General features: G+C 41.8%; 2 protein-coding genes across 4 annotated transcripts; both read right to left on the reverse strand.

The window, feature by feature from the left end:
• Positions 1-875: 875 nt before the first annotated feature.
• plp1b (proteolipid protein 1b) lies at positions 876-3,448 on the reverse strand (the record flags this gene model as incomplete). Its single annotated transcript, XM_080436006.1, has 7 exons — positions 876-950; positions 1,162-1,227; positions 1,466-1,539; positions 1,963-2,137; positions 2,576-2,732; positions 2,845-3,031; positions 3,409-3,448. 7 exons carry the CDS (start codon positions 3,446-3,448, stop codon positions 876-878), a joined length of 774 nt encoding a protein of 257 aa, XP_080292132.1.
• A 6,428-nt stretch (positions 3,449-9,876) lies between these two features.
• Positions 9,877-23,210, reverse strand: LOC308089829 (neuroligin-3-like; the record flags this gene model as incomplete). Of its 3 annotated transcripts, XM_080434757.1 has the most annotated exons (6): positions 9,877-10,669; positions 13,072-13,861; positions 18,665-18,850; positions 19,477-19,626; positions 20,705-20,764; positions 22,730-23,210. In XM_080434757.1, the coding sequence occupies 6 exons, from the start codon at positions 23,208-23,210 to the stop codon at positions 9,877-9,879; spliced, it is 2,460 nt and encodes an 819-aa protein (XP_080290883.1). The 3 variants fall into 3 exon arrangements, with proteins under 3 accessions (XP_080290883.1, XP_080290884.1, XP_080290882.1); XM_080434758.1 differs by lacking the exon at positions 20,705-20,764; XM_080434756.1 differs by lacking the exon at positions 20,705-20,764 and having other exon boundaries at positions 19,477-19,670; positions 22,717-23,210.
• Positions 23,211-25,262: the final 2,052 nt, after the last annotated feature.

Raw genomic sequence — 25,262 nt, forward strand, 5'->3', positions numbered from 1 at the left:
TGATATTCAAAATAGATACAGACATCAGTAATCTGTAGGGATTCTATGCAGCAAGGATGATTAGCTCAGGGAACTGTCATTTATCCTGCTCTTGGCAGATACATCAGCACCACAAAATGTGTAAATGAAAATGAGAGATTTGCTGCCCCAAGGGGGAAATGAATCACAAACTTAAGGGAATCGACCCCTTGTAATGAAAGACAAAGTAGGAGAGTAGGATTTTGTGAGCAGAGCATGTTATTGGTTGCTATGAGTTATGTACATTCCTCTACCTTAAAGGGATAGTACAGTTTTTGATATATGTATTTTGGTTTATTAGTGCACCTCCCATGGTTCTTGTTTAATAGCTTAAAATCGGCAGTTCTTGGTAGGCACTGAGAAATGCCCACCGAAAGCTTGTCAGCATGTTGTAGCAATGGTAATGTCAGCGACAGCTAGCCAGCATTTTGTTTTAGATACTGGCTAGCTGATCCATTCGTTTCCATTGACGGATGGGAAGGACATTTCTCAGTAACAGTAGTGCCAGTTGAAAAGGAGGTTTCAATTATTTGACCAGTATATCTCATGAAACGTGATATCAAACTGACATATCAGAAATCTAACTATACCCTTTAAGCCATAAATGTATACTCTGTCGGACAGTGTTGATGTGTTGTGCTTTTTAGTCAAAAATCTTTTTGGCGAGTGACACTGTTGTTCGACAAAGTGTACATGAATTATTCTTACCAATCATGACATCAGTTATTGGACAAATCTTAAACAGTATAAGCAGATGATGCAGGGTTTGTTGGTGTACAGAGGATGTGGTGTGCAAGTTGTCCACTGTCCATTCCATGCCAAATGGAACTGATTTGAACAGGTCAGAAGGCCTACATTCACCAGCGTAGCCCTTTCCTGCCCAGGAACCGCAAGACTGCATAGTTATAGGTGGCTGCCACCACGTACAGAACCTATAGAGGAGATGGAAAAGGATGGAAGACAAAAGTAAAGGAGACAGAAGAGCAGGAAACATAGGTCAGCACTAATGATGCAAGCAAGTCCTCGAGGGCACATGTGTAGCGATGTGGAAGGTAACCAGGTACTTTGCATTCATTTCAACACTACTACAACTATAGTTTTTAGTGCCATTTACTTGAGAGGAAGGCTAAACTCTTTACTCACCAAAGCTAAGAGAGCAACACCAGCACCAGCAAATGCAGCAATGTACAAGTCATATGTGAGATGGAACTGTGAAGACATCAAACACAATGTAGTTCAATAGAGGTTCATCAATCCTTTCTTTTTGCTATTGAGTTGACCAATTGTGAATAATTAAATTTTGATTTATGCCATCCAGGCTACATTAAATTAGATGCACCACATTAAGAAAGTGGATTTTTTTTTAACAATAGCCTGCTTCACAATACTGTGTGTAAGGACAATATGAAGGATAAGTGATCATTGAATATTGGATACATCTACTTACTTCACTGCTTTTACAAATGGATGCCAAGGTCAACCCACATGCCTTTCCTGGCATTGCATTCCAAGGCAGCAGACCTTTAATAAAGACATTGTGACACAAAGTGCAATTATTCATTTCCCTCAAACATCTCATGATTTTCTGTGGTTCCTAACTATCAATAATTTGGTACGCTGTCAGCGGTCTAATGCCAAACTGTGGGTCCTTGAAATTCAAACGTTTGAGAACCCCAGGGTTAGAGGATGGCATCATGTGTCATCGTGAAATGGTTATGCTCTAGTCTATATGTCTTGCATAGTTCTGTAGTTAAATAGTAAGAAAACATGCAACAGATTCTCAAATGAGGATCAGGTGCAGTTATAGCTTCTTATACACTACAGTATAAACTATCCCAAATCATTTAATATTATAGTTATAATTATATGCAACTAGAATTACTACAGTTATTCTTTAGTATAGATTTTCTTTAAAGTCATGGGTTTGCAGCAAAAACAACATACCATACTGCCTGGCGTCCATGCAAATCCAACCATGCTGAGTAAGAGGGGAGCCCTCAGCCAGGAGGTTTATGTTATGGCAGGTCTGAGCCATGTTGAAGAAGAAGTACACAGGGATGGCTGTGAAAGCCCACACGGCCAGCCAGATGACAGCCAAGATGTACGTCACTATGATGAACTGTGGAAGGAAGCAATACAGAAGGTTAACAGAGACAAGTAATGTAACAGCAGAAGTGCAGGTTTTGCAGTAGCTGTTGTGAACCATGTTGTCTTTAATTCAACCCCAATCTATATGACATTATATACTATATATATATATATATATATATATATATATATACACACACACACACACACACACACACACACACACACACACACACACACACACACACACACACACACACAGACACACACACACACACACACACACACACACACACACACACACACACACACACACACACACACACACACACACACACACACACACACATACATACCAAAGCAACCTTGTGTTTACAAGCTAAAACAGATGACCATTCAGCAACAATGACATGACCATGACCTCATATTCCCCCTCCCTCATTCCCTCTCCACCCCTCCATTTTCTCACAGTCAGACTGAGACAGCGTCCACAACTGGTGCTCCTGAATTCCCCAAAGGTCTGCTTGACAGCGCTGGTTGCATAGAAGCCCTCTGCTAGCAGCAGGATGCCATAGAGAAAGAAGAACGATGCCAGGCCATAGATCACGTACTGGAAGTATTGGATACTGGAACAAAGTCATAAGGGAAAGTTAGAGATGCTACTGTATGGTGATACAACTGAGAGATAGATTTTGCTTGCAAGAAAGAAAAAAAAGGGTTTATTTATGTGCCACTCACAATGATGACAGGACCAGGTAGTCCTGGGCATTGCGAGCGAAGTACGTCTCGACGAGCACTTCAGTCTGAGTGAGCGCTTCGTGCCCGCAGCCACAAAATAATGCCATGCCCGCAAAGCACAGCAATGTGGCCACCAAGGATGGGTAGGGCACTGCCCCGAAGCACCGGATACAGCAATCATAACAACCTGAGGGGGCATAATATATCAGCACACCAGCGGCACACACCGCACATATAATCACACAGCACATTTAAGCCACTGCGTTGACCCCTTTCACCCTTCTGCGGGGAGTTAAGGAAATGGCCTCGCTCTGTTTGCCAAATCCATCAGCATAGTACACCCAACTCCATCAACAGACATGAAAGCAACATAAAAGTTAACGACAGCAGTGAAAGCCAAGTGTTCAAGCAGTGAGTCCCAATAAAGCGTCCATACAAAACCAGCCACCAGTCTCACACAACTCTTCCAGAGTAAGCAGAGCTGTTCAAGCAGGTATACTGTAGGCAGCAAATATCCAGGTTGTTAATAATTGCATTGGTAGAAATGGGAGAGAGGAAAAGCACCTAAGGCTTTGCAAAGCCAAGGCTGCCTGACCGGAAACATTTGCTGCTTTTGATCCCGTACTCCCGCAAAACAAGCAAGATTCCAACGTCAACCGGTGTGTTACTGGACCGTCTGCAATGTATTGCTACTGAAAGACAACACTCGCTGCTGTGGTTTCATCCGCATGTGACAGCTGTTCTGCTTGTGACAATGCCTCACAGCTCAGCCCTTACTGTCTCTCGTCCAGCCCTCCTTCACCACTGGTCACAGGCGTCACCAAGCAAGTGAGAGATGGTAGTGGAACATGGTGCTTCAGGGGCCTGACGAAACAACTTCTCTTTGTGGCAGGGGACACAATATCCTTTGTCTTTGCCACGATCAGAGAGGAACAAAGGGCATCGAGGTCAAACAAACAAAGACCACAGTGCCACCACGCACACGCACTCCCTCACTCAAGCACGCACGCACTCACGTATGTGAGCACACACACACACACACACACACACACACACACACACACACACACACACACACACACACACACACACACACACACACACACACACACACACACACACACACACACACACACACACACACACACATGCACACTAGTAATCAACTCTTTGGTTGCTGCAGGGTTGCCAGCATTCTGAGGGCAAATAATTACGTCACTCAGGCAGGCTGACATCCACAGCTGGCTGAGCCTGGTACTGGTACCTCTGCAGAGCGTCAATGTCTGCGGGGGCTAAGTTCAAGAGGTCAACAGAGGGTGGAGGCAGCAGGGTGAACGAGAGGGATCATTTGAATATCTTCACAACAACAGCCTTGCTTCTCAACACTGTATGACTGAGAGATATTTATGAATGTTTGAGCCAACGTAATTTTCGGATGCTGAGAAAGTGTTCTCAAAGTTTCTGTTTACTGTTCATCCTTTTAGTGAGAGGGAGCAGAGGTGCATTAAAAAAATTGTCAAACAATAAAAGCTGCAACAGTATTGGAGTTCCTAAAAATATTATTCGTTCCAGAAACTTTGATACATTGAATCTATAAAACATGCCAAATAATTACTTTTCTACAACTACATGTACTGTTTAAACTACTATGGGGTCAAAGTGACATGTTTATATGGGATATGGTCTGTACAGTGTATATTATGATTTTCTGTGGTTTATTTGTAATGCCTTGTACTCTTTGGTCCTGAAATTACCACTTATTGTTGCCATGGTGATGACCTTGTTTAGTTTCCCTTATGACCCTGCATGATCCTCACCTGTGTTGACCTAGAGCCCTACTGTCTGGGATTCATTCATATGGTGCTGACGATAGTCTTCTGACCGAAACTTTTGTCCTATGTTTCTTTTCTAGTTTCTGTCTAAGGACTAATCCTTAAATCTTTTGTGGTGTGCGAGTCTTTCACCTCTTCAATTCGCTCTAGAAACCCACACCTCAAACGTTCTCAGCAACAGTGGTAAGCATGACAAGTAAGTTGCGTTAACTTCTGTGCATTCAATGAAAAAGCAAAGACAGCAGAAAGCACCATGCCAACATGTTTCAAAGCAAAATTATAGATTATAAAGTAAACTCGGAACAGATTCATCTCAACTCAAAAGGCAGCAGTTTGGGACGTTTTCTAATTTTCTTGCTGGAGTATCTTTCCTCATTGACACGAGTGACCTTGTATGGCCTTGGCCTTGCAGGAGGTCACTGACTGCCACTGTGAGCTGCTCTGGTTCTACTAATTCTGATCTACCACTTCTCTGGTTCCAGTAAATATATATTTTTTGATTGATAGAATACTTTATTAAATACCAATCCCATTGATACTTGCTTAATCCTGTCTTCTACCCTGAGCCATCCCAAACTAGCAAAGTGTGTTGGAATTAGGCGGGTCAAATGCCAAATTATTATTATTGTTATTACCAGTGGTTCTCAAAATGGGGTCCGGGTTTCCCCGGGCGTCCTTGAAGGGATTCCATGGAATCCCCAGCAAAATTAGGAACCAAATGAACCCTTACAGGTTTGTAACTCAGACAAAATGGAGCCAAATGGACCTGGGTTCCACTGAGTTGTTGTCAGAGTTATGGGGTCCTTGGCCTAATGCATACCAAACTGGGTTTTGGTAAATATTCCCCTTCTCCAGACTGAGTCTGTGTATTTAATTTGCATTACTCAAACCCCAAATGATTACTGGGTAATTCAAAATCATTAATTTATTTCTACAAATAAATATTGACATAACTTCACAAAAACTGCTGGAAAGCACATATCATCTATGATAAACCAATAATGCGAAGGTGCATAAAATAATGTTAATAACAAATAAAGCCATAGGATACATCTGCAACAAGCCGTAAGTTCCTTACTACTGTAGGTGTAGAAAGGATATATTGAAGGAAATATATTGCAGATCTATGCAAATGCCTCATTAATAATAAATAACACCAAAAAATAGCACTCACCCATGTCCAGACAGAAGTATGGGGTTATGGAAGTTTTGCTTGACTTGTGACCGTGTTATGAGGATATGAGAACTTATTCCCCACCACTCCTATATGAATCTGACTTGCGCTTTTGTCTCATCAACAATAGATTGACCCCATGTCCCAGAGTCACATCTTAAAGTCACAAAGTCCCATTTCAGCTGCCAGTGATTATTTATGGAGCTGTGGGTTCAGTACTGAGGACACGGCACGGGTCACAGACTCCAATAAGAGGCTTGTTCTTGGTGTCTGGTGGTATCCACTATCCAGTGGAATGTCCCTTTGCTCTATTTGACTTAAATGAACACTTATCACTGCTTCTAATGTGAAGCAAGGTGTAGCGAGTCTAGGAGATATTTATCCAAATTTCTTTTCATACCTTCACACATATGGGATGGCATTCATTTGTTTCTTCAAAAGCCACTGTATACACTTTACCATAAATGCATTTGATGTTGAAAGTCCTGTACTTACAACATTTATTGTATTGGGCAATTGATGCACTAAGGCTTTGTTTTCCTCAAGTTGCTATATGCAAGTGAAGTTTCACTGTATATCTTATGTGTTGGTTTTCTAACAAATCAACACATAGACCTTATTTGATTATCAAATATGTTTTATAGTCCTTTTTGTAGGATTATTGGACACAAGAGTACTTTACTGTTTTGTAGGCATCAGGACAGTTTGTTTGCTTGAAGTGGTTCAGATCTTGTATATGTTTTTTCATGTTTAATGCGTTACTTCATAATACAAGAGTGTCAAGCAGAATTAGGGAAAATAGCCGATCTACAATCCCACAATGTGCCGCGATGAGACGCATTGTGAGCTTGTAAATCTGCGACTTTCACTATTTCTGTAAAATGTCGTTCCATGTTGGACATACCAGTTTTCTGTCCGACAGTGACAATATGCTTTCTGCCTGCACATAATGAATGGCACATTGCACAGTAGATGTCAACATGATATTGTTAATGTGTCTGACAGAGAGCAGCATCTTCAGGACACACAGATATAAGAAGCACACATAGACAACACAGAGCTAAATTACTCATATGCCTGTGACTGACATTGATGATGTAGGAGGCTAACAAGGGGGCATTGAGGCTGCTACCCTCTGTCCCTCCCTCCCTCATTTCTGACCCAGTTGATGTCAAAGCTGGGTTCAGTACAAAGGAGCCAGTGTGGGTCAGGGGCAAATACCGTGCCATCTTTTGGGAGTCACCTCTCATGCTGTTAGATGTGTCAAAACAAACACATATTTTCACAAAACCAAGCTTCTCATGACTGTTTTACTGAAGTATACAGTAGACTAGAGTGATGTCAGTCCAGGGTTGTACCCACAGGATGAATGCATGTTCAATGGATTTAGGAGGCAAATGTTACTGTAACAAGGTTAGGTCAAAAATAGCTATAGATAGACAGCTTAAATAAACACTATGAATAGAAGAAAAAAAACGTCTGTTTTTGTATCTTATGGTGGGTATAATGGCATGCAAACTCTGCAATGTTTTAACAATGTTCCAACTTCCCTTAAACATGCAATTTAAACAAATTCACATCATCGTACTCTCCACATGGCACAGTTATGGAGGTGTAGCATTATGGTAACTGCTGAAATTTTCAATGTCTATGTTAAAAGGTTTATGTTAAAAGGTTGCTTCTGAGATAAAAACACACGTACTAGATGGGCGGTGGAGTTTCGACATGACTCATACATAGTTCCAAAAATCTTTTAATAGTCAGCTCATTTAGATTAAATAACATTATGACAGGATCAGAGAAATCAAAGTGGGCAGTTCCCCTGCTTGATGTGCATCTTCACATATGCAACAGCCACCACTTTGAACCAGAGAACCTCAATAATTCTTGGATACAACTTTGATTATTTGCAGGATTGAGCAAAAGGAGCATTAAGCCTAATTTATGCTCCATCGTGCGATGGTGTCGCACGCTGAGAATAGCAGACCTACAAGCTCACAACATGTTGTTATTTTCGACGTGCGACACTGTCCCATGACGAGGTATGAATCGGGTTTTAATGTGAAAGTTGTGTGAAACTCCTCTTTAAATGAATGACTCGGGTGGAATACATACGTTCAACTACAATGTTATTACAGTAATCTCTCTCTGAGACCTTACAGTAGGCTATTAATAAACAACAAATAAAATGTTGGTCTAAGTTTATTCTATACAAACAAGCCAAGCCAAAAGAGCGATGAGCTGGTTAGAATAGGAGAATACATTTTAAGCAGCTGTCTTTTTTTATAATGAAGCAAAAGTCATATTCTTACAATGTATTAAACAAAAGTAGACACATGAAAGAAAAATACAGCAAAGATACTCAAATAGACTACAATAGATTGTACAACATACCGTATACGTATATATATATATGCAAAAACTTAACCAAATTAAAATCAAATAATTCCTTAATTTTACAGTTTTATATCGTCTTGCCATGCACACACACACACACACACACACACACACACGCATGCACGCACACACGTGCGCACCACGCACGCGTGCACGCACGCACGCACGCACAAACACGCACGCATGTGCGCTCACATACAGTACATACACACAATAACATGAATTCACACACACCCATATATTCATGTGCACGCCAGCAAATATGCACATTCATATTTGTTTGCATGCACACACGCACACATACATACTCACCCACATTCAATATAAATACATGAACAGGCAGATGCACTCGCTCGCACGCACGCACGCACGCACGCACCCACCCACGCACGCACGCACGCACGCACGCACGCACACACACACACACACACACACACACTCACACACACACACACACACACACACACACACACACACACACACACACACACACACACACACACACACACACACACACACACACACACCTACATCTACACGCATACTAATATACAGAGGATTGGTATATTTTTGCATAATATAAAATGGAAATATTTTTGGATAACTTTGATATTTTCACCACTAACATTATTCCAGTAAAATCTCAACGCATTGTAGTTACAATAACATGTTAATTTCCTATATGAGCAAGTGGTAGCACAAGCCATTTTAAGTAAGTATACCGTAAAAATACCCTTTTAATAATATAAGTAATGTACCATGAGAAATATGTATAAAACAGCTTAATAGTAACACTACTTTTTACAGCTCTCCCCAGATATTGTTGCTGTCAGGCAGAAACCTAATCTCCATAATTCAGCTTTTTGTAAATTAATGCCCTACTTCGTCATACTACAGTGTCACACAAAAGTAGCAAAAATAGCCGATCTACAAGCTCACAACGCGTCGTGATGTGATGCATAAACATCTGCTATTTTTGCTATTTTTGAAAATGTTTTAAAGGGAAAGTGAAAGTGGTTTAGTTTGACTGTGGGTTTTATAAGTATTGAACCAATATAGAGTATTAACAAGAGCTTGTGACCAAATAATAACTACAATAGATCCATTGGAAAACAAGTTATTTTTGTCCATTTCCAGTGAAGCAACAGATTTGGACATAGAAGGATTCAACCCGATAGCGACAATATCCTCTCTGTCCACCAGGATTCGTAATCTCACTTTGTTCCACACAGGAGATCAAAATACGTATCATAGAGTAAGAAAAAGCTCCCCATACAAATCCAACTGTATAAACATTATACTGAGTTCTTACTAGGTAAAGTTCCAAAAAATGTGACTTTCAAAGACAAAAGTGGAAAATGAAATGTACTTTTTTGTAATTTTTTTTCTTCTTTTCACTACAGTACCTTTGAAAATGAGTATTATAAAATGACTCTGCGGATAGACTTCCTTTTATGAGAAAGCAAAGGCAGAATGTCTTACAGACCCCCACCCCTCGCCCCCGAAAAGACAGAATGAACATTCAAGCCTATTTTACCCACACAAATCCTAAATATGAATTTACATTTACATTTATTACTGTATTTACTCCGCTATTCACCCTCCTCTCTCAGTCCATGTCAAATCAGGCTATACACGAGTAGTGGAGTGGGTGCTTGGCATGCCTGCAGAGTTGTAGCCAGTGGGGAAAGTGCTGTAGGGGCTCATGTTGGGGAGACCCATAAGGGAGTTGGGGATCATGGTGATGTTGTTGGGGGTCATGAGGGGGATGTCATCAGGGCAGCGGCGCAGTGTGAGTGATGAATAGTCCATGCTGGGGGAGACGTGCAAGGGGTCAAGGAGGGAGTCACACTGGTTCATCTGGGACACCGTCTCGTCAATGGTGCTGGTGTGGTTGAGGTTGTTGCCTTTGCTCTGGCGCCGAGGGCTGTGCTGCTGGGACGAATCCTGGCGGCTGCGCTTGTCCTTCCGGTAGTAGAGGGCGGCAAAGGCCAGCACGTTGAGGAAGAGTAGCGACGCCCCCACAGCGATGGTGACACTTAGCTCTGTAGAGTAATCTCTTGGGTTGGGCATGATAAGAGGGCCCATCTCCTTTCCTCCCTCCCCGTCACTGCCGTGGGCAGTGGATACAGAAGTTCGACCAGTACTGGCCTTACCATTGGCCTGTGTGGAGTCCAGCGGTGTGACCTTGGTGGTGGTGGAGGTATAGTGGAACATGTCATGGAGGTTGTACAGATGGGGCACCAGATGTTTCCAGAAGGCCACCTTGGTGGCGCGGTAGTGGTCTCGGATCCGAGGCTTCAGGCCAATGTGCAGGTAGAGCTGGTCATAGGGGTCGTACTTTGACCAGGCCACCTCCTCAAAACGGTTGGCCTTGGTGTGGATGAACTTCGTGTCCTGCGGCACTGGCTTGTTAGGATCTCTAATGATACAACAGACAGAAAGCATGTCTTAACAACTTTCATCCCTATTTTGGGGATGTAATAGTCAAATATAGTCAAAAATAGCAAGAAACAGCTGAAGTATGTAGCTAGGCTATTTTAGCTATTCCTTGTATAGTGAAGTATATAGGGCTTACGTGGTTAATAGATCAAAGTGTTGCCAGTCCAAATATAATGCTCCAACTACAAATGGCATCTCTGTTCACTGCAGTAGGCTACAGCAGTGTTGTCTGTGATGCAATGCTGCTGTCTCCCCTCAAGGGCTCAGTATTCTCTTATTCTTACATACTAGTCAGCAGCCCAAAATGATCTACCCTGTGCTGTCTGCTGCTGCCACTGCCAGGGTCACCTTTTACAATGGCGGCATTTGCTGCAATTTTCTGGGTAACACCGGTAAGGGAGCAGTGCAGTGAAGCTGCATAGTAGATCATGGGTGCTTCTTTTCTCTACAGATACTAAATATGTGCATATGTTGGACACAGTATGAAGAAATCTTAGATTTAGAAACCTGTCAGATACAGTACGACTACTGAATTATCCTTTCAACATCATGCTTTCCTTTGCAATTATCAGTAATTGCAATTATACTGTACATTAGGCCATATGCGTGAGAAGTTACATAATTGTCTTTTGAGAGAATGCTAGGTTCACCCCAACAAACTGAGAGTCTGAGTTGCGATGTTTTATAATTTTCTGTAGAGTAGGGGTCTTCAACATTGTTGAGGCCAAGAACCCCCTAGCTGAGAGAGACAGAGCCAGGACCCCAACTATACATATACAATTGTGTTGCATATTGAACTTTATATTTATGGTATATACATTTTGGTAAGAGGCTTGCAAAGCTAGCTCACCATATTTAGCTGACTGTCTCATCAATATCTGTTGACCATTGAGGGTTATTATGAGACTAGCTTGGAAGTATTCCACAGGTTTTTCTTTCTGTTCTCATGTGCTCATGGGTTGCCTCCAAGTGCTGCAGCAGATAGATTAGTTTGACAGCACTATCACCAAGTGCTGTGTAAATTTAATTATTTTTGTTGTTTGTGTGTTCATTTACACACTTTGCTAATAATATGTTGGCTTCATGTTATCTACAGTATGCAACAGGATATATCAGATCTACAATTTCATATCTGCTTGTAGATCTACTATTTTCAGCAAGAGATTTGGTGTAAAAAAAATGGAGGGGTCCAAGTATAGACACCCTGTGGTGCCCCGGTCAGCCATGTGTATAGGGTTCAAGTGGTTAATGTGTTTTTTCAGACATCTTTTGGCAAATCACACAAAAACATTGGCAGCCCCCCCTTAGTAACTCTGAGGACCCCCTAGGGGTCCCGGACCCCTGTTGAAGAGCCATGCTGTAGAGAATTAGCTATTTTGTCATTGGTTGTTCAAATCACATGACAGTTCCAACCTGCATAGCTTGCACTTTTTGATATGTGTCTTAGGACAGGTGTTTTCAAATTATTCTGTTGAAGGGACCCTGATGTCAAAAGTGTCTAATTAAATATAAAATAAAATTACTTATCTGGAACCCACCCCCCACTCCCAGAGCAGTGAAAATGTGCCAAGAGTAGAAAGAATTCTACAAGAATTACAGAAGGAGTTACAGTATACCCCTGAAGAGTGACTCAGATAATTGGTTTATTTTTTCAAAGTTTTTTTTAAACTAAAGCAATGAATGAGGTTGGTTGAGCTGAGGTTGACTAAGGGAACGTAAGTAAAGTAAAGTAGAATAAACAGGATAAGGGAGCTGCCAGATTCTATTTGAATCCTGTATGTTTTGGGATACTGCTGTAGGTCCCATAATAAATTGTTTTGTTGCTGTTGTTTTTTATATTTACTGGCTGCTCCCTCATTCAGTTATTTATAATTGTATTGTTATTTTACCCCTGGGGCTTTGTCTTGAATTTCCGTGCTGTTGTTTGCATTGCGGAAGTAAGGAGGAGCAACTTTTTTAGGGTTATGGACTGCCTCTGTATCAAAGATAAGCCACATAGAAGGAAAATGTATCCTAAATAATGAATATTAATGGGCTGAATCCTGAAATTCCACTATCAACAGTTACTCTTAAACTCTTAAACTTAACAGTTTTATTTTCTCTGAAAGTAGCAATCACTTTACAACTTGGCTTAAATACGCAACATTCTTGCTATGGCTTCCTAACAGTTAGGGCTACAACTGTATTTTTTGTAGAAGATAACCGGTTTCATTGCTTACTTTTGGCGAGCAACAAAAAATAAATCAGACCAAAAGCTGGCTACCTTAGCTTCAAACTCAGTACACTCCATCTCATAATGGTGTCACTTATTGACAAACAGATCTTGTAAGCAAGCTACACCGTCGTCTGACAGAGTACAAATTAGACATTCGTTTTACTCACCCACTCTTGGCAAAGTTGGTCCAATACGTCATGACCACAGCACTGAGCATGATGTCATTCCTGGAGAAGTTACATGGGAACAGATCAGTCGGGCCCACCATGGGGATGCCAAACACATATGGCACCTCATCTCCGTGTGCCGAGTCAGACCACACCGGCTTCATTAGGCTCTGGCAGTGGTGGTAAAAGGCGTAGAAGAAAGTGGGGGAGCCGTAGCGGGCGTGAAGGTCAGCTGTCACCACTGCGGGCTCCACCCATTGGTGGTCAGTGAACAGAGCCACCAGAGTCTTCCTCCTTGTCTCTGGGTTGTCCTTGTCAGCCCAATCTGTGTACATGAACTTAATGGTCTCCCTCAGGGTGTCCTTCCCCTCTGGATAGCCATACAGGCTGTCCACGAAGTCAGAAACAGCAAAGTCAAAGTCACTGCCAGACACGCCGTCCTCCAGGTCCATCACGTTCTCCACAAAGCGCAGCCCCTCGCCCTGATTAACGCCAAGCATTATGTCATAGTTGAGGAACTCGCCTTGCTCCATGAGTATCTCTGGATCATCTGGTATGACGTCTCCGTCAATGACCGGTCCAAAGGCCACACGGTAGCGGGCGGCCTGGATGTCTTGCTCCACCAGCTCCTTGGCGGTCTTCTTCTGCAGGCAAGAAACCATGTCCACTGTGTCCAGGACGTTACAGCCAACCCGCTCGGCCAGCAGGCGTGTGTATTTGACAGGCTGGTAGTTGACAGCCCAGCTGGACAGAGCTGAGCCACTTTGGATGATGGCTCTGTGGAACAGACCTGAGAACGCACAACATGCCACACAAAAAGACATCAGGCAAAGTCAGAGCAAAATCCTGAATGTTCATTTAGCTCTGTAACAAGACTAAAAGGGCCTAAAAGCCCTGGTAGCCAGCTGCTTACCCGATGGTCAATAGCTTATTTTAACTAGCGGAAATTGGGTGGTGATAATAAAAAGGTCATTGGGTCACTCAAATGGTTAGGGTTCCTCCTTCACGGAGCATGAATGTGCTCCATAATTTTCATAGCTATCTGATAACTTGTGTGCATGTGAAAAGTTTGGCCTAAGGGTGGTGCTATAGGAAAGGCCATGGGGTCACAAAAATCGATGAGATTATGAAATATCTTTTGTGCAAAGTTGAGATGTGGCCATTTTGAGATATCTTGTGTGCAAGTGGCCTAATTTTGGCACTAGAGGAAAGGCAGTGGGATCACCAAAACCAGTAGGATTAATCTCCTGGGAAGTATTATTGTTTGGAAATTTGCTGTGCACCTGCATGGCAAATTCTGGACAGATGGGCGGACAGCCATCCTTAGAACTATGCCACTGCAGGACCATTAAGGTGAGCACTGGTTTGCAGCATTGTAGTTAATGATGTGCCTGACGAGTTCAGCCGCTCCAGTTGCTGTGATATTTGTAGATCCGTCCGTGTGTGTGTCCTCGCAAATACAAAATTGTGTTTAATTGTGTGTAGAGAACTTGTCAAAAACACATTTATGTGGAATGGTTATTGTGAAAAATATACCAGTGAAAGATTCAATTAAAAATAAAATGTGTTTATTTGAAAAAGTTACATGACTTTAAGCAGTTAGAAATTGCAACAGCAATTGCTTTAGAAAATACTACTTTGAGTGACAGCCACACCAGGGCAATATTGTAATAAAGAAACAATAAGGTCAGTGAAAAAAGACACAATTCATTCTTATATATAATATTGATACTGCCAACAATAGGAAAAGTAAGTAAATATAATATTTTGGTCCTTGCAACTAGGTTCACTGCCTCCCCATATACAGTAAACACAATATGAGGGAGGTTTTGCAATATGGGAGATGCACACAATGAAGATGAAGATTTGTATTTGTATTTAATTATTATTTTATGCTTTATTTCAGATAGATCAGTGTGAAGAGATAGGAAACCAAGGGCAGAAAGACATGAGAGACATGAGAAACAAGATGGGGACTGGATTCAAACCAAGCCCTCATGCTCACAAGCATATGGTCTCACTGGCTGAGCCACCAGGCACCCCAAGCTGAAGATTTGAAGTTGGTTGTTGCTATAATAAAAATAAGCTGAGGTGCTCACGGGGGTGGGGGGCAGTGTTATATTCAAATGCACATTTTCTTCATTTCATCCAAGACTTTTTTTCATTAACGCTGCAGTCAAATGAGGCGTGGTTTCTGAATTGTGTGTAGTTGCTCGTTGTTTATTGGGATAATGATGGAAGATTGGCTAGATTGTTGAATGAGGTTTGTACAGGTGGAAGCATATCTGGAAAGGCTACTGAAGCCCAATTTATACTCCGTTGTACGACGGTGTTGCTTGCTGAAAAGAAAACATCTACAAGCCAACAACTTGTCACGATGCGACGCGTTGTTGGCATGTAGATGTGACCTGTGACAGGGCCTGACAGTCATCATGTTACCATGGTAACAGGCATGGTTACATGGTGACAGGGCCTGACAGGTTATGACTTTTACAGGGACCGGTTTGGAATTGCAGCCTCCTGAAGGCAGTTTTTGGGGCAGTTTTGAAAGTGAGTAGGGTTTTGCACTCCTTCACTACTTTTGGTAGGGCATTCCAAATTTTTGTTGCATAGCAGGAGAACGAGTTCAACCTCTTGTTTGTGCCAAATCTGGGTTGGACATGATCAGTGGAGCTACCTCTGGTGTTGTGGACTTGAAATACTTTGACAGGTACATGGGTATCCCAATGTAGTGGTGTATCTTGTAGACCAGGCCCATTGCAAGTTGCCGTACTCTGTGAGCTGTGGCGTTCCTCAAGGAAGCATACTAGGACCTTTACTCTTCCTGGTGAACAAAAACGTCATGCCATCAGCATGTGACTGCAATTTGTTCTTGTTCACGGATGACTCAGCACTCCCGCTCTCGGGCAAGGACAAATTGCACGTTGAGAAAGCCCTTAGCTCTGAACTTGGTAGAATCTGCACCTGGCTCACTGATAACAAACTATCATTACACCTAGGAAAAACTGAATACATGCTTTTTGGGTCCAGAATAACCCTCTGCCAGGCCATAGACTTCACGGTCAAAGTGGGTAACAATGTTATCACAAGGAAAGATGAAATTACCTACCTGGGTAGTATCTTAAAGGACAACGTTTCAAGTGAAAAAATGGCAAAAGTAATCAGAGAAGTCGACCAAAGAACAAGTTTTCTATTTAGGATCTCCTCAGTGGTCAGTAGGAACACACTGAGGACACTTGCTGGAGCACTCATCCAATGTCATTTCGACTATGCATGCACCTCATGGTACTTTAGCGCCACAAAGGCGTTAAAAACTAAATTGCAGACCTCTCCAAACAAACTGGTCAGGTTACAACTCACACCCAGAACTCACCTAATCCCTGCTCATTATGCTAGGTTGGGATGGCTCAGGGTAGAGGACAGAGTAAAGCAACTTGCAATGGGCCTGGTCTTCAAGATACGTGAGAAAACAGTGATACCCATGTACCTGTCAGACTACTTCAATAGCGTAAAAGACACACACAGGCACAACACCAGAGGGAGCTCCACTCATCTCACTCAACCCAGATTCGGCACAAACATAGGGTTGAATTTGTTCTATAGACCGCCGAAGTCTGACGTCATTTACACATCCTTTGTTTGTCTACCTGGTTCGCAGTTTTCCACCCCCGTTCTGAATCCCATAGACGTATTTAATATCGCGTCAAATAAGAACTGTGTTCCAAAAATAAACAAATGACCACGGCGGGTTGACTCTTATGGATATGAAGCATCAACTGACGGTGAGAAAACGCTAATGTTACTTCCGCCAAATTAGTTACATTTTCGCCAGAAACAGACTGTATCAAATATAAGTGACTGACTATCATAAACTATACAGAACCTCCTCCCTGACAATAACGCCGACACGCGGTGTTTATTTTTGGACCACAATTCTTATATGAGACGATTCTAAGATGACCCAATGTTATTCTCCATAGAGAAATTACTTCCGCAAACCTGGGGATGAACGAGTGACGTCAGGACTTCGGTGCTCTATTGCTATGCCACCTAAATGTGGAATACCCTATACCAACAGACATCAAAAAGTGTGACTGCTTAGTGCTTACCCGCCTTCAAAACCGCCATAAAAGAGCACCTGTCTGCAAATGGTAACTGGTCCTATTCTAAGTCTAAGCTTAACACCAGAAATGACCCTCCCCCTCCCATGATACTGACATGATACTGACCATGATACTGACATGATATTGACATGATACTGACAATGATACTGACAATGATACTGACAATGATACTGACATGATAGGGCTTTGGGCTGTGACAGGGTCTAACATCCCTGTGACAGGGCCATGATATCCATATACAATTCTACTCATCACTCAAATAGTTAGGGTTCTTCCTCCAGGGAGCATGAATGTGCTCTGCAAAAGTGGAAAGTGTAGCCCAAGGACGCAGTAGAGGAAAGAACATGGGAAAATCAAAATCAGTAGGGTTCATCCTTGCTGAACACAAGTTTCCTGGCAATCTGCCCATTAGATTCTGCGATATTGTGTGTCCAATTAGAAATGTTGACCTACGGGTGGTGCTAGAGGAAAGGCCATTGAGTCAACAAAATGTGTTATCCTCTAGGGATCATGAATGTGCACAGCATTTCATGGTTATCAAGCCAGTAGTTTTGGAGATATGTATGTTGTTTGGGAACAAAGTGATGGACAGACGGACAGAACCGACTGACCGACCGACCTACCTACCGACCGACCGACCGACTGACTGACTGACTGGCATTGCCATCCTCGGAGCCCCACGATAAGGGCTAAACATAAACAATAATAAACACTAAGAAATGAACCAAGTGAAATGGTAAACAGCAGATGTTTATGTATGAAATGCAGGTGAACATGATGAGATGATGAAAATTTTATGACACAGATATGCTCCTTTAAGAGATTCTCTCTTTAAGAGGCAAAGCTTTTAGCCTGATTGGATTGAGGAGAGGCGAACAATAGCAGTGACTCACTTAACCAAAACCCCAGCTACACTGCTCCCACATGAGAACACTCCACTGCTTATGATGGACCACTTAGAGCTGCAGTGGACTCGGACAATAAACAGCTACATTTGGACTCTAGTCTAAAGTACATAATATGTATACTGTAAAAACCTCCAAGTAATTAGATGGATTTGAAATGAAATAGTAAAAGTAGCTGTGTCATCATCAAAGTGTGTGTGTGTGTGTGTGTGTGTGTGTGTGTGTGTGTGTGTGTGTGTGTGTGTGTGTGTGTGTGTGTGTGTGTGTGTGTGTGCGTGTGTGCGTGTGTGCGTGTGTGCGTGCGTGCGTGCGTGCGTGCGTGCGTGCGTGCGTGCGTGCGTGCGTGCGTGCGTGCGTGCGTGCGTGCGTGCGTGCGTGCGTGCGTGCGTGCGTGCGTGCGTGCGTGCGTGCGTGCGTGCGTGCGTGCGTGCGTGCGAGCGTGCGTGCGTGCGTGCGTGCGTGCGCGAGCGAGCGTACATTTTTGTAGCCTACTGTATGTGCATGTCTCCTATGGTGTATGATGGTTTGGAACATGGTTTGGAACAGTGGCTCCCACAGTCTTACCCTCTGAGTGGTGGGACAGTGTTAGCAGACTGACACAGGCAGCCCCGATCCCTGATCCGAACACTGTGATACGACCTGGGTCTCCGCCAAAGTAACCAATATTCTTACTGATCCAACGGAGTGCTTGGATTTGGTCCAAGAGTCCATAGTTGCCTTTCGCTGCCTGGTCACCAGTACTTAGGAAGCCTAACATACACAGTACAGAGAAAGAACACAGGTGGTAATGACATAGTTGCTGTTTTGCTTAGGTGTTAAGTAACGTAATACCCATCAGGACCACTAACCTAAAGCTTTAAGCATTGTTGTATGAAGAAACATAAATGAGGCCTTACTGATGCTGTCTTTGTGTGAGTGTTAATTGGTCTCTGACAATTACTTACATTAATGTTTAGAAACTAGAGAGGCCACCATTAGCACTTATAATTCATTGGCCCCTCCTTCCTTTACCATTGTATTTGGATGTTAAACACTAGGGAAAGAAATACCCCTGACCTCCCTGCATCCCCATTCCCTCCTACAGTAGTAGGCTATTTTCAGCACAGTAAGATGAGTGTTTACTCCACAGGTCACTTAAACACAAATCACATTGCATAATGCAGTACTGTACAGGATGCTGCCAAAATCAGATGTTTACCTCATATTATGTTTCACTTATAGTATCACCTCACTGTTTCTTCTTACATTTATTGGTTTAGAATGATATTGCGACCGAAAATTGAATTACCAATGCCAAAGTTTACTCACTGCACACTGACTGGAAGCTTGAAGCCCAAAATACCTCCCCCATTTAAATACAAGGCTATTTCAATCACCTAGTATGCCAATCCTGTAGTTGAGTGTAACGACAACAACATTCCCATAACTGGCAAGCACGCTGCCATCCATCATGTTGCCCGTTCCTTCCATGTAGGATCCTCCATGGATGTACACCATCACAGGACGAGCTTCAGAGTCCCGTATATCTGCAACATCAGGCAACAAACACATGCTCAACAAAACAATTGCACTGGCAACAGTAATGTGATGGAATTTGAAATGTTCCACACCAAAGCTCTATTTCCCAGCTCTATACTAGTTTGATAGAGACACTGAGTGTAGAGCGAGAAGCAAAATATAGTGATGTGTAGTACCCTCTCACAAGGTTTAACCACTTGAACCGTAGCATCCCTATCCTGGGCATGCCATAATAGGCGAACATTCGACGGAAATAGGTGTGCATTCATCGATAATAGACACTCTACAACCTCACAACACGTGAGCTTGTAGATCTGCTATTTTCAATGCAGAGATTTGGTGTAGAGGGAAAAAAGACCGGGGATGCTGGTCAATGAAGCACGAAACATGGTGAAGACTAACCACAACACCTTTTTGTTATTTTTTTTATCAATTAGGCATGTTCCAAAGAGCATAGTGGAGCTTTGTGCATCGTATACTGTATCTTTGTGTCCCTGTCATTGAAGGTCTGAAGTGAACCCACAATGCTCAGGAGGATAATAGATAACATTAAAACACACACAATTTTAATTAGACCCTTTCAACTGAGAGCAGATATTCTAAAATGAAAATGGCATTGTATCAATATCTTTGAGTGTATGACATTCATGCACAGGAATAAAAAACACCATATGATGTGCAATATTCATGAACATGTCTTTTTCACCGTGTTAAAAGAGGTTTTCAGTTGTAAAAATGCATCCCCATGTATTCTGAGCTGCAGCCCATCAGGACCCTGGTACATACAGTTCATGAAATCCAAAGTAAAAACTGAAATGGTGAATATGTACATTTCCGTGTAGCTGTTGTCTTCAGGGGGGGTCCATAATGAGGCAAAATAGATCATGTCATGCCAAAATCAAAATCGGTGGCAATTAAAAAGTGTCCCTTACAAATTGTTGTTATGCTCAAAGCAGTGAGACGAGGCAAAAAGAAACTATTTAGAATGAACTTGATTCTGAGTCAGCGTCTTCCACGCACCGCCCCAAAAATTTAAAAAAGAGAGCAAAAAGAATCCATGCATTAAGACTGAGCTCTAAAAAATACCTTCAGATTTATCACTGTCACCATGTGAGAAAGCCGCCCCCTTTTTCTTGTGTTGGGACCCTGGGAGTCACATGAGGAAAAAAGAAGTACAGAATTCAAAATAGCAAGATTGGTTAAACCTATAGTTTTGAATCCGATGTCCAGTCTAGCCCACAAAATAAAGTGCAAAAGTTAAAGAAAAAAGTATGCCTTTGTGTGTAAAATGCTTTACAGCCACTGCTTTCATAAAAACTGGAGATGGCATTGTTAATTCTTCAAACATGCATAGGACAATTACACAAATGTCCCCTATTCCAAAGCAAAAAATATTTGGACATAAATATAATATGTGCTGGCTAGATTTGCTAAGGAATGGTACACAGACACACATAGACACAGACACACACTGAATGGATACTAAAATGACAGAAAAATAATGAATGTCTTATGTGTTTATTAACTATACAATTTCAATAGGTAGTGCTCAATTAGGTCTATTTCAGTAAGTCAGAAGGCTGGTTTCAGATTCTTTAGGTGTCACCTCAGGATACTCATTGGTGGCAAGATGTGTGGTTGAGTATATGAATATATTGAAAAGAGAGGAATGCACACACTGACTTGGTCAGGGTGCAAGCTACTTTAAAGTATATAAAAAAGCTGAGATTGCAAAGATAGACTCTTTCATTTCTAAAAAAAAGGGGGCAAAGGTGTAAGAAACTGAAAAGTGCAGAGAAGGTTTTCTTTTCCTTCCACCCATCAGACTGACATCTCAGGCTCAGAAAGTTCAAGGTGTTGTTGAAATAGACATTCACAAAGACAGGGAACTGGCCTGCACTAATAGAGCCACATTGCAAATTTTAAGCCTTTATTTGATAGTGACAGTGGAGTGAGGAAATACAGAGATAATAAGGGAATGACATAAAGGAAATAGTCCGGCTGGACGGGAATTGAACTGGACACTTGCTGATCAGTGCATTTGTCTATCAGGACGCTACAGTTTCACACATTTCCATAATATTTGATGTAATAACAAATCCAAGATAGCACGCATTCTGCTGTGCAGCTGCACACTGACAGTGTTCACACTGGGGACTTTTAAAAAGGCAGCCTTTCAAGCAGGTTGCATAACAATTGTTGCTATGCTACTGTGTGTACCACCAGGAACGCTGGTGAAAGAGAAGCGTGCTGCATATTATTAAAGTTGAAACAGATTCAACTCTAAAGGATGGAATAATCACAATTCTCTGAATGTTTAGGGGGAGCACTATTTATCCATGGAAAGGCAGCTGAATCTGTAAAATATATATTAATACAGTGTCTTTTTGCAGAAAACTTTCCTTAATTACAGTATCTTTAATGTTATTTGAATCTATAGATGATTGACAGTATAAAAATAGCTTTTACACCAAAAACACTTAAAACGAACAGATGATGAGATGAAGCTTTCCTATAACAAGACTAGGTCTGGTTTATGGTGCGAAGACAGGCAGGGTAATCAGAGAGGAGAAAACTGAAGTTGAGCATTCTTTTGTACCAATAGATTCCCAGCCGACACGTGGTATGGTATGTTTTGATTGGGTTTATCATTGTGTCAAGCATTGATTTTCTGTTTACTCAGTGGAAACATCCAAGTGTGCTTGTCTCATCATTTTGAACATGAAAACAAAGATATTATTTGTACATGGACTGTCGTTTGGAAGAAAAACCCTGACCTTGCCATTATTTTATTTGATGTCTATTAGTGGAGAACAAAAGAGTGCTCAACTATTAGTTCCCCTTCAAGTACACAGTGTAGATATATAGAGAGATAGATTCTTCAGGCTTACCACAAAACCATTATTTCCTCTTTATGCACAAACTGGCTTTCTGCAAGGCAACTGATGGTGAGATGGTGAGATATCTTTGGATGGTAAATCAACCGCGGATGGCGGTAATGAAATGGAATGATGCCCATGCTCTATAATGATTCTACAATGACATCACGGCCACAATGGTGATCGACGGACATGGCGAGTCACTGTTGTCCAGTTTACCAAACCAACTCACCATCCTCTGTTGGAGCGTAGATGTTTAGATACAAACAGTCCTCGTTCTGGTCCTGAATGTACGTGGCTACCGTGTCCAGGTTGTATGTGAACCATATGGGCATCATGATCTCCGGTACTGTGTTGTGGATGTTCTGTGGGCACACGGGCATGAAGTGGGTAGCATTCTTGATCCCCGACCACGAGGAGGGCTGATCTGGGGGCATGAATCTTTTCTCGCCCACGGGAGGGGCCGCATACGGAACCCCTAGATACTGGTCGACGGGCCGAAGCACCTCACTGGGCACGGGCACCCTGAGGCCTCTCAGCTTCCCAAATTGGGTGGTCACCGTTGGATAGAATTTCTGGCTTGTTGCCTTGGTGAATGACCAGCAGGAGCATAATATCCACCAAAGAAGGGCACAGTGGGTGATGGTCACAGTCCCTTGCTGATGTAGTAGGTGTGCAGGCAACAGATGGTCTCTAAATGGAGCCAGCCACATGGTCTGGGCAAGACAGTGCCCTCGTACAACACGAATGCCCACTACAGTGTCCTCTTAGTCACTCTGCCCCTGATCCTGTTAACCAGACATCGCTCATTGTGCCTTTTGGCTCCAAATACTGTCAAAATTAAATACTCTTCAGCCAGGTGTATCCTCACAACCCAGTTCTACTTTTCATTGCAGTGTGACCAGATCTGAAAACAAGAACAGATCAGAAAACATATCAACATCATGTGCAAGATAATGCACGCCTACTTTTGATCTATGTGTTTTGCTCTATTTTGAACTATATCAGACCATTTGAACTATATCAGATCGGAGCAAAACTGAAGCCTCTAAAAATATACCTCATTATCTGTATGTCACAGAAGAAAAATGTTTATCAATATAAAAACAAGAAAGGAAAAAACAATACAACAAACCCTATATGAATGTTATACAAGTACATGTGAGTGTGTTAACAAAGCAGGCCATGTATATTGTTCTAAATTGTCCATTGTTTCTCCATTGTCCATTGTTTACCAAGAGATGGTACCTGAAACTAAAGTTTACTTATACAGTTTAAGAAATTATGTAAAAAAATTGCAAAGGAGGTGGGCACTGGATGGGAACGTATGTGAAGACTACAATGAAAATAAGTCTCTGATTTCACTGTGACACCCACCCACCCTGTGACATATTTTACTTTTGCTTAGTGTGTTCTAAAGTCAAAGTCAAATGTTTCACATCAAATAAATACGTATTGGCATTTTGAAAAAGCAAACAAGGAAACTGGTTGCAGATGTATTAGCAGTTGGATGAAATATTGAATGTTGAAATGTCTGAAGAGGCCAGGCTTGTATAGTATAACAATCTTATAAAATGGAAACGGATGTAGGCCTAGTGAAGAAAATCACTCATCCATATAGGCCTCTTAATGCATTATTTATTATACTCGTGAAAATAAAATCCTTTTCACTGATTATTTTAACTAAATCAAATGAGGCAGAGTTCTACCACCTTAAATGCACTTCATTCAAAATGGCTCCACTACAATCTTCTGAGAAGTTGTTTTTCTTCATGTCTTATGCTACAAATACAACACTCACTATACTCACATCTTGTTCAAAAACCACCTCACTCTTGTATCACAAGTTCACTACAAAGCACATGAAAACACAAACAGGGGCATAAACTGTGACCATTTTGTCACCCAGTGAATGACTTTATATGAATCTAGACTTAGGTTAACTGCATTCATATTGCTTGACATTCCCATTGGTTTGTTAGTGACAATGCTAAAACAACCTTGTTAAACTAATTACTAAACAATTATCAGTGCATATTGTCCTGAGTATCATTGAGCTTTTTTTCTGTTTATGAGTCTGACTTCTTCGGATACCTGACTAATTAGACCATGTGTGGATAATATCTCAACTACAAGCTGTAAATGAACAATGACAATGTTGACACTTTTAATTGTCATGCAAACTGTGCAATTACGGCAAATTAACTTGATATACTGAACACATGGACACATCTGGCATCGGGTGCCATGATCACATTTCTCCCATGCTCTTATGACAGACATAGCTGAGGTCACACCGTTATTTATTCAATGTTGAGAGGGCCAGTTAAGAGAAAGCTCTCTTTTTCAATGATGAACTACAAAACATATAACATACAACTGTATGAAGGCTAAAACAAAACACATAAAACACCAGTTTAAATTGTCAGACAAGAAAAGACATCAGTAAACTCAGATTGCATATCATACAAGATACATTTCAATTGAGCAAATAGAATCAATCTGTCCAATTTTGCGGAGCTCTGAAGGTCCTTCCACTTATGTGGGGAATAATAATTGATGTTAACTTCCTTAAGTCAATGTTGGCCTGAGGAATCAATGTCTAAAGACAGACACTCTGACTCTTGAGCGTGGCACATATATTTGATTTGTATTTCAGAATAACCTGATATAGTGCTTTGTACAGTATATGAACAAAATGCATGGTTGTTCCTATAGAGAGCCCACCCTACTTTCTGATAAAGACTGCAGTAATAAATCTAACT

The sequence above is a fragment of the Gymnoscopelus braueri genome (genome assembly GCF_963280865.1).
Source record: "Gymnoscopelus braueri genome assembly, chromosome: 8".
Classification (NCBI taxonomy): Eukaryota; Metazoa; Chordata; class Actinopteri; order Myctophiformes; family Myctophidae; genus Gymnoscopelus; species Gymnoscopelus braueri.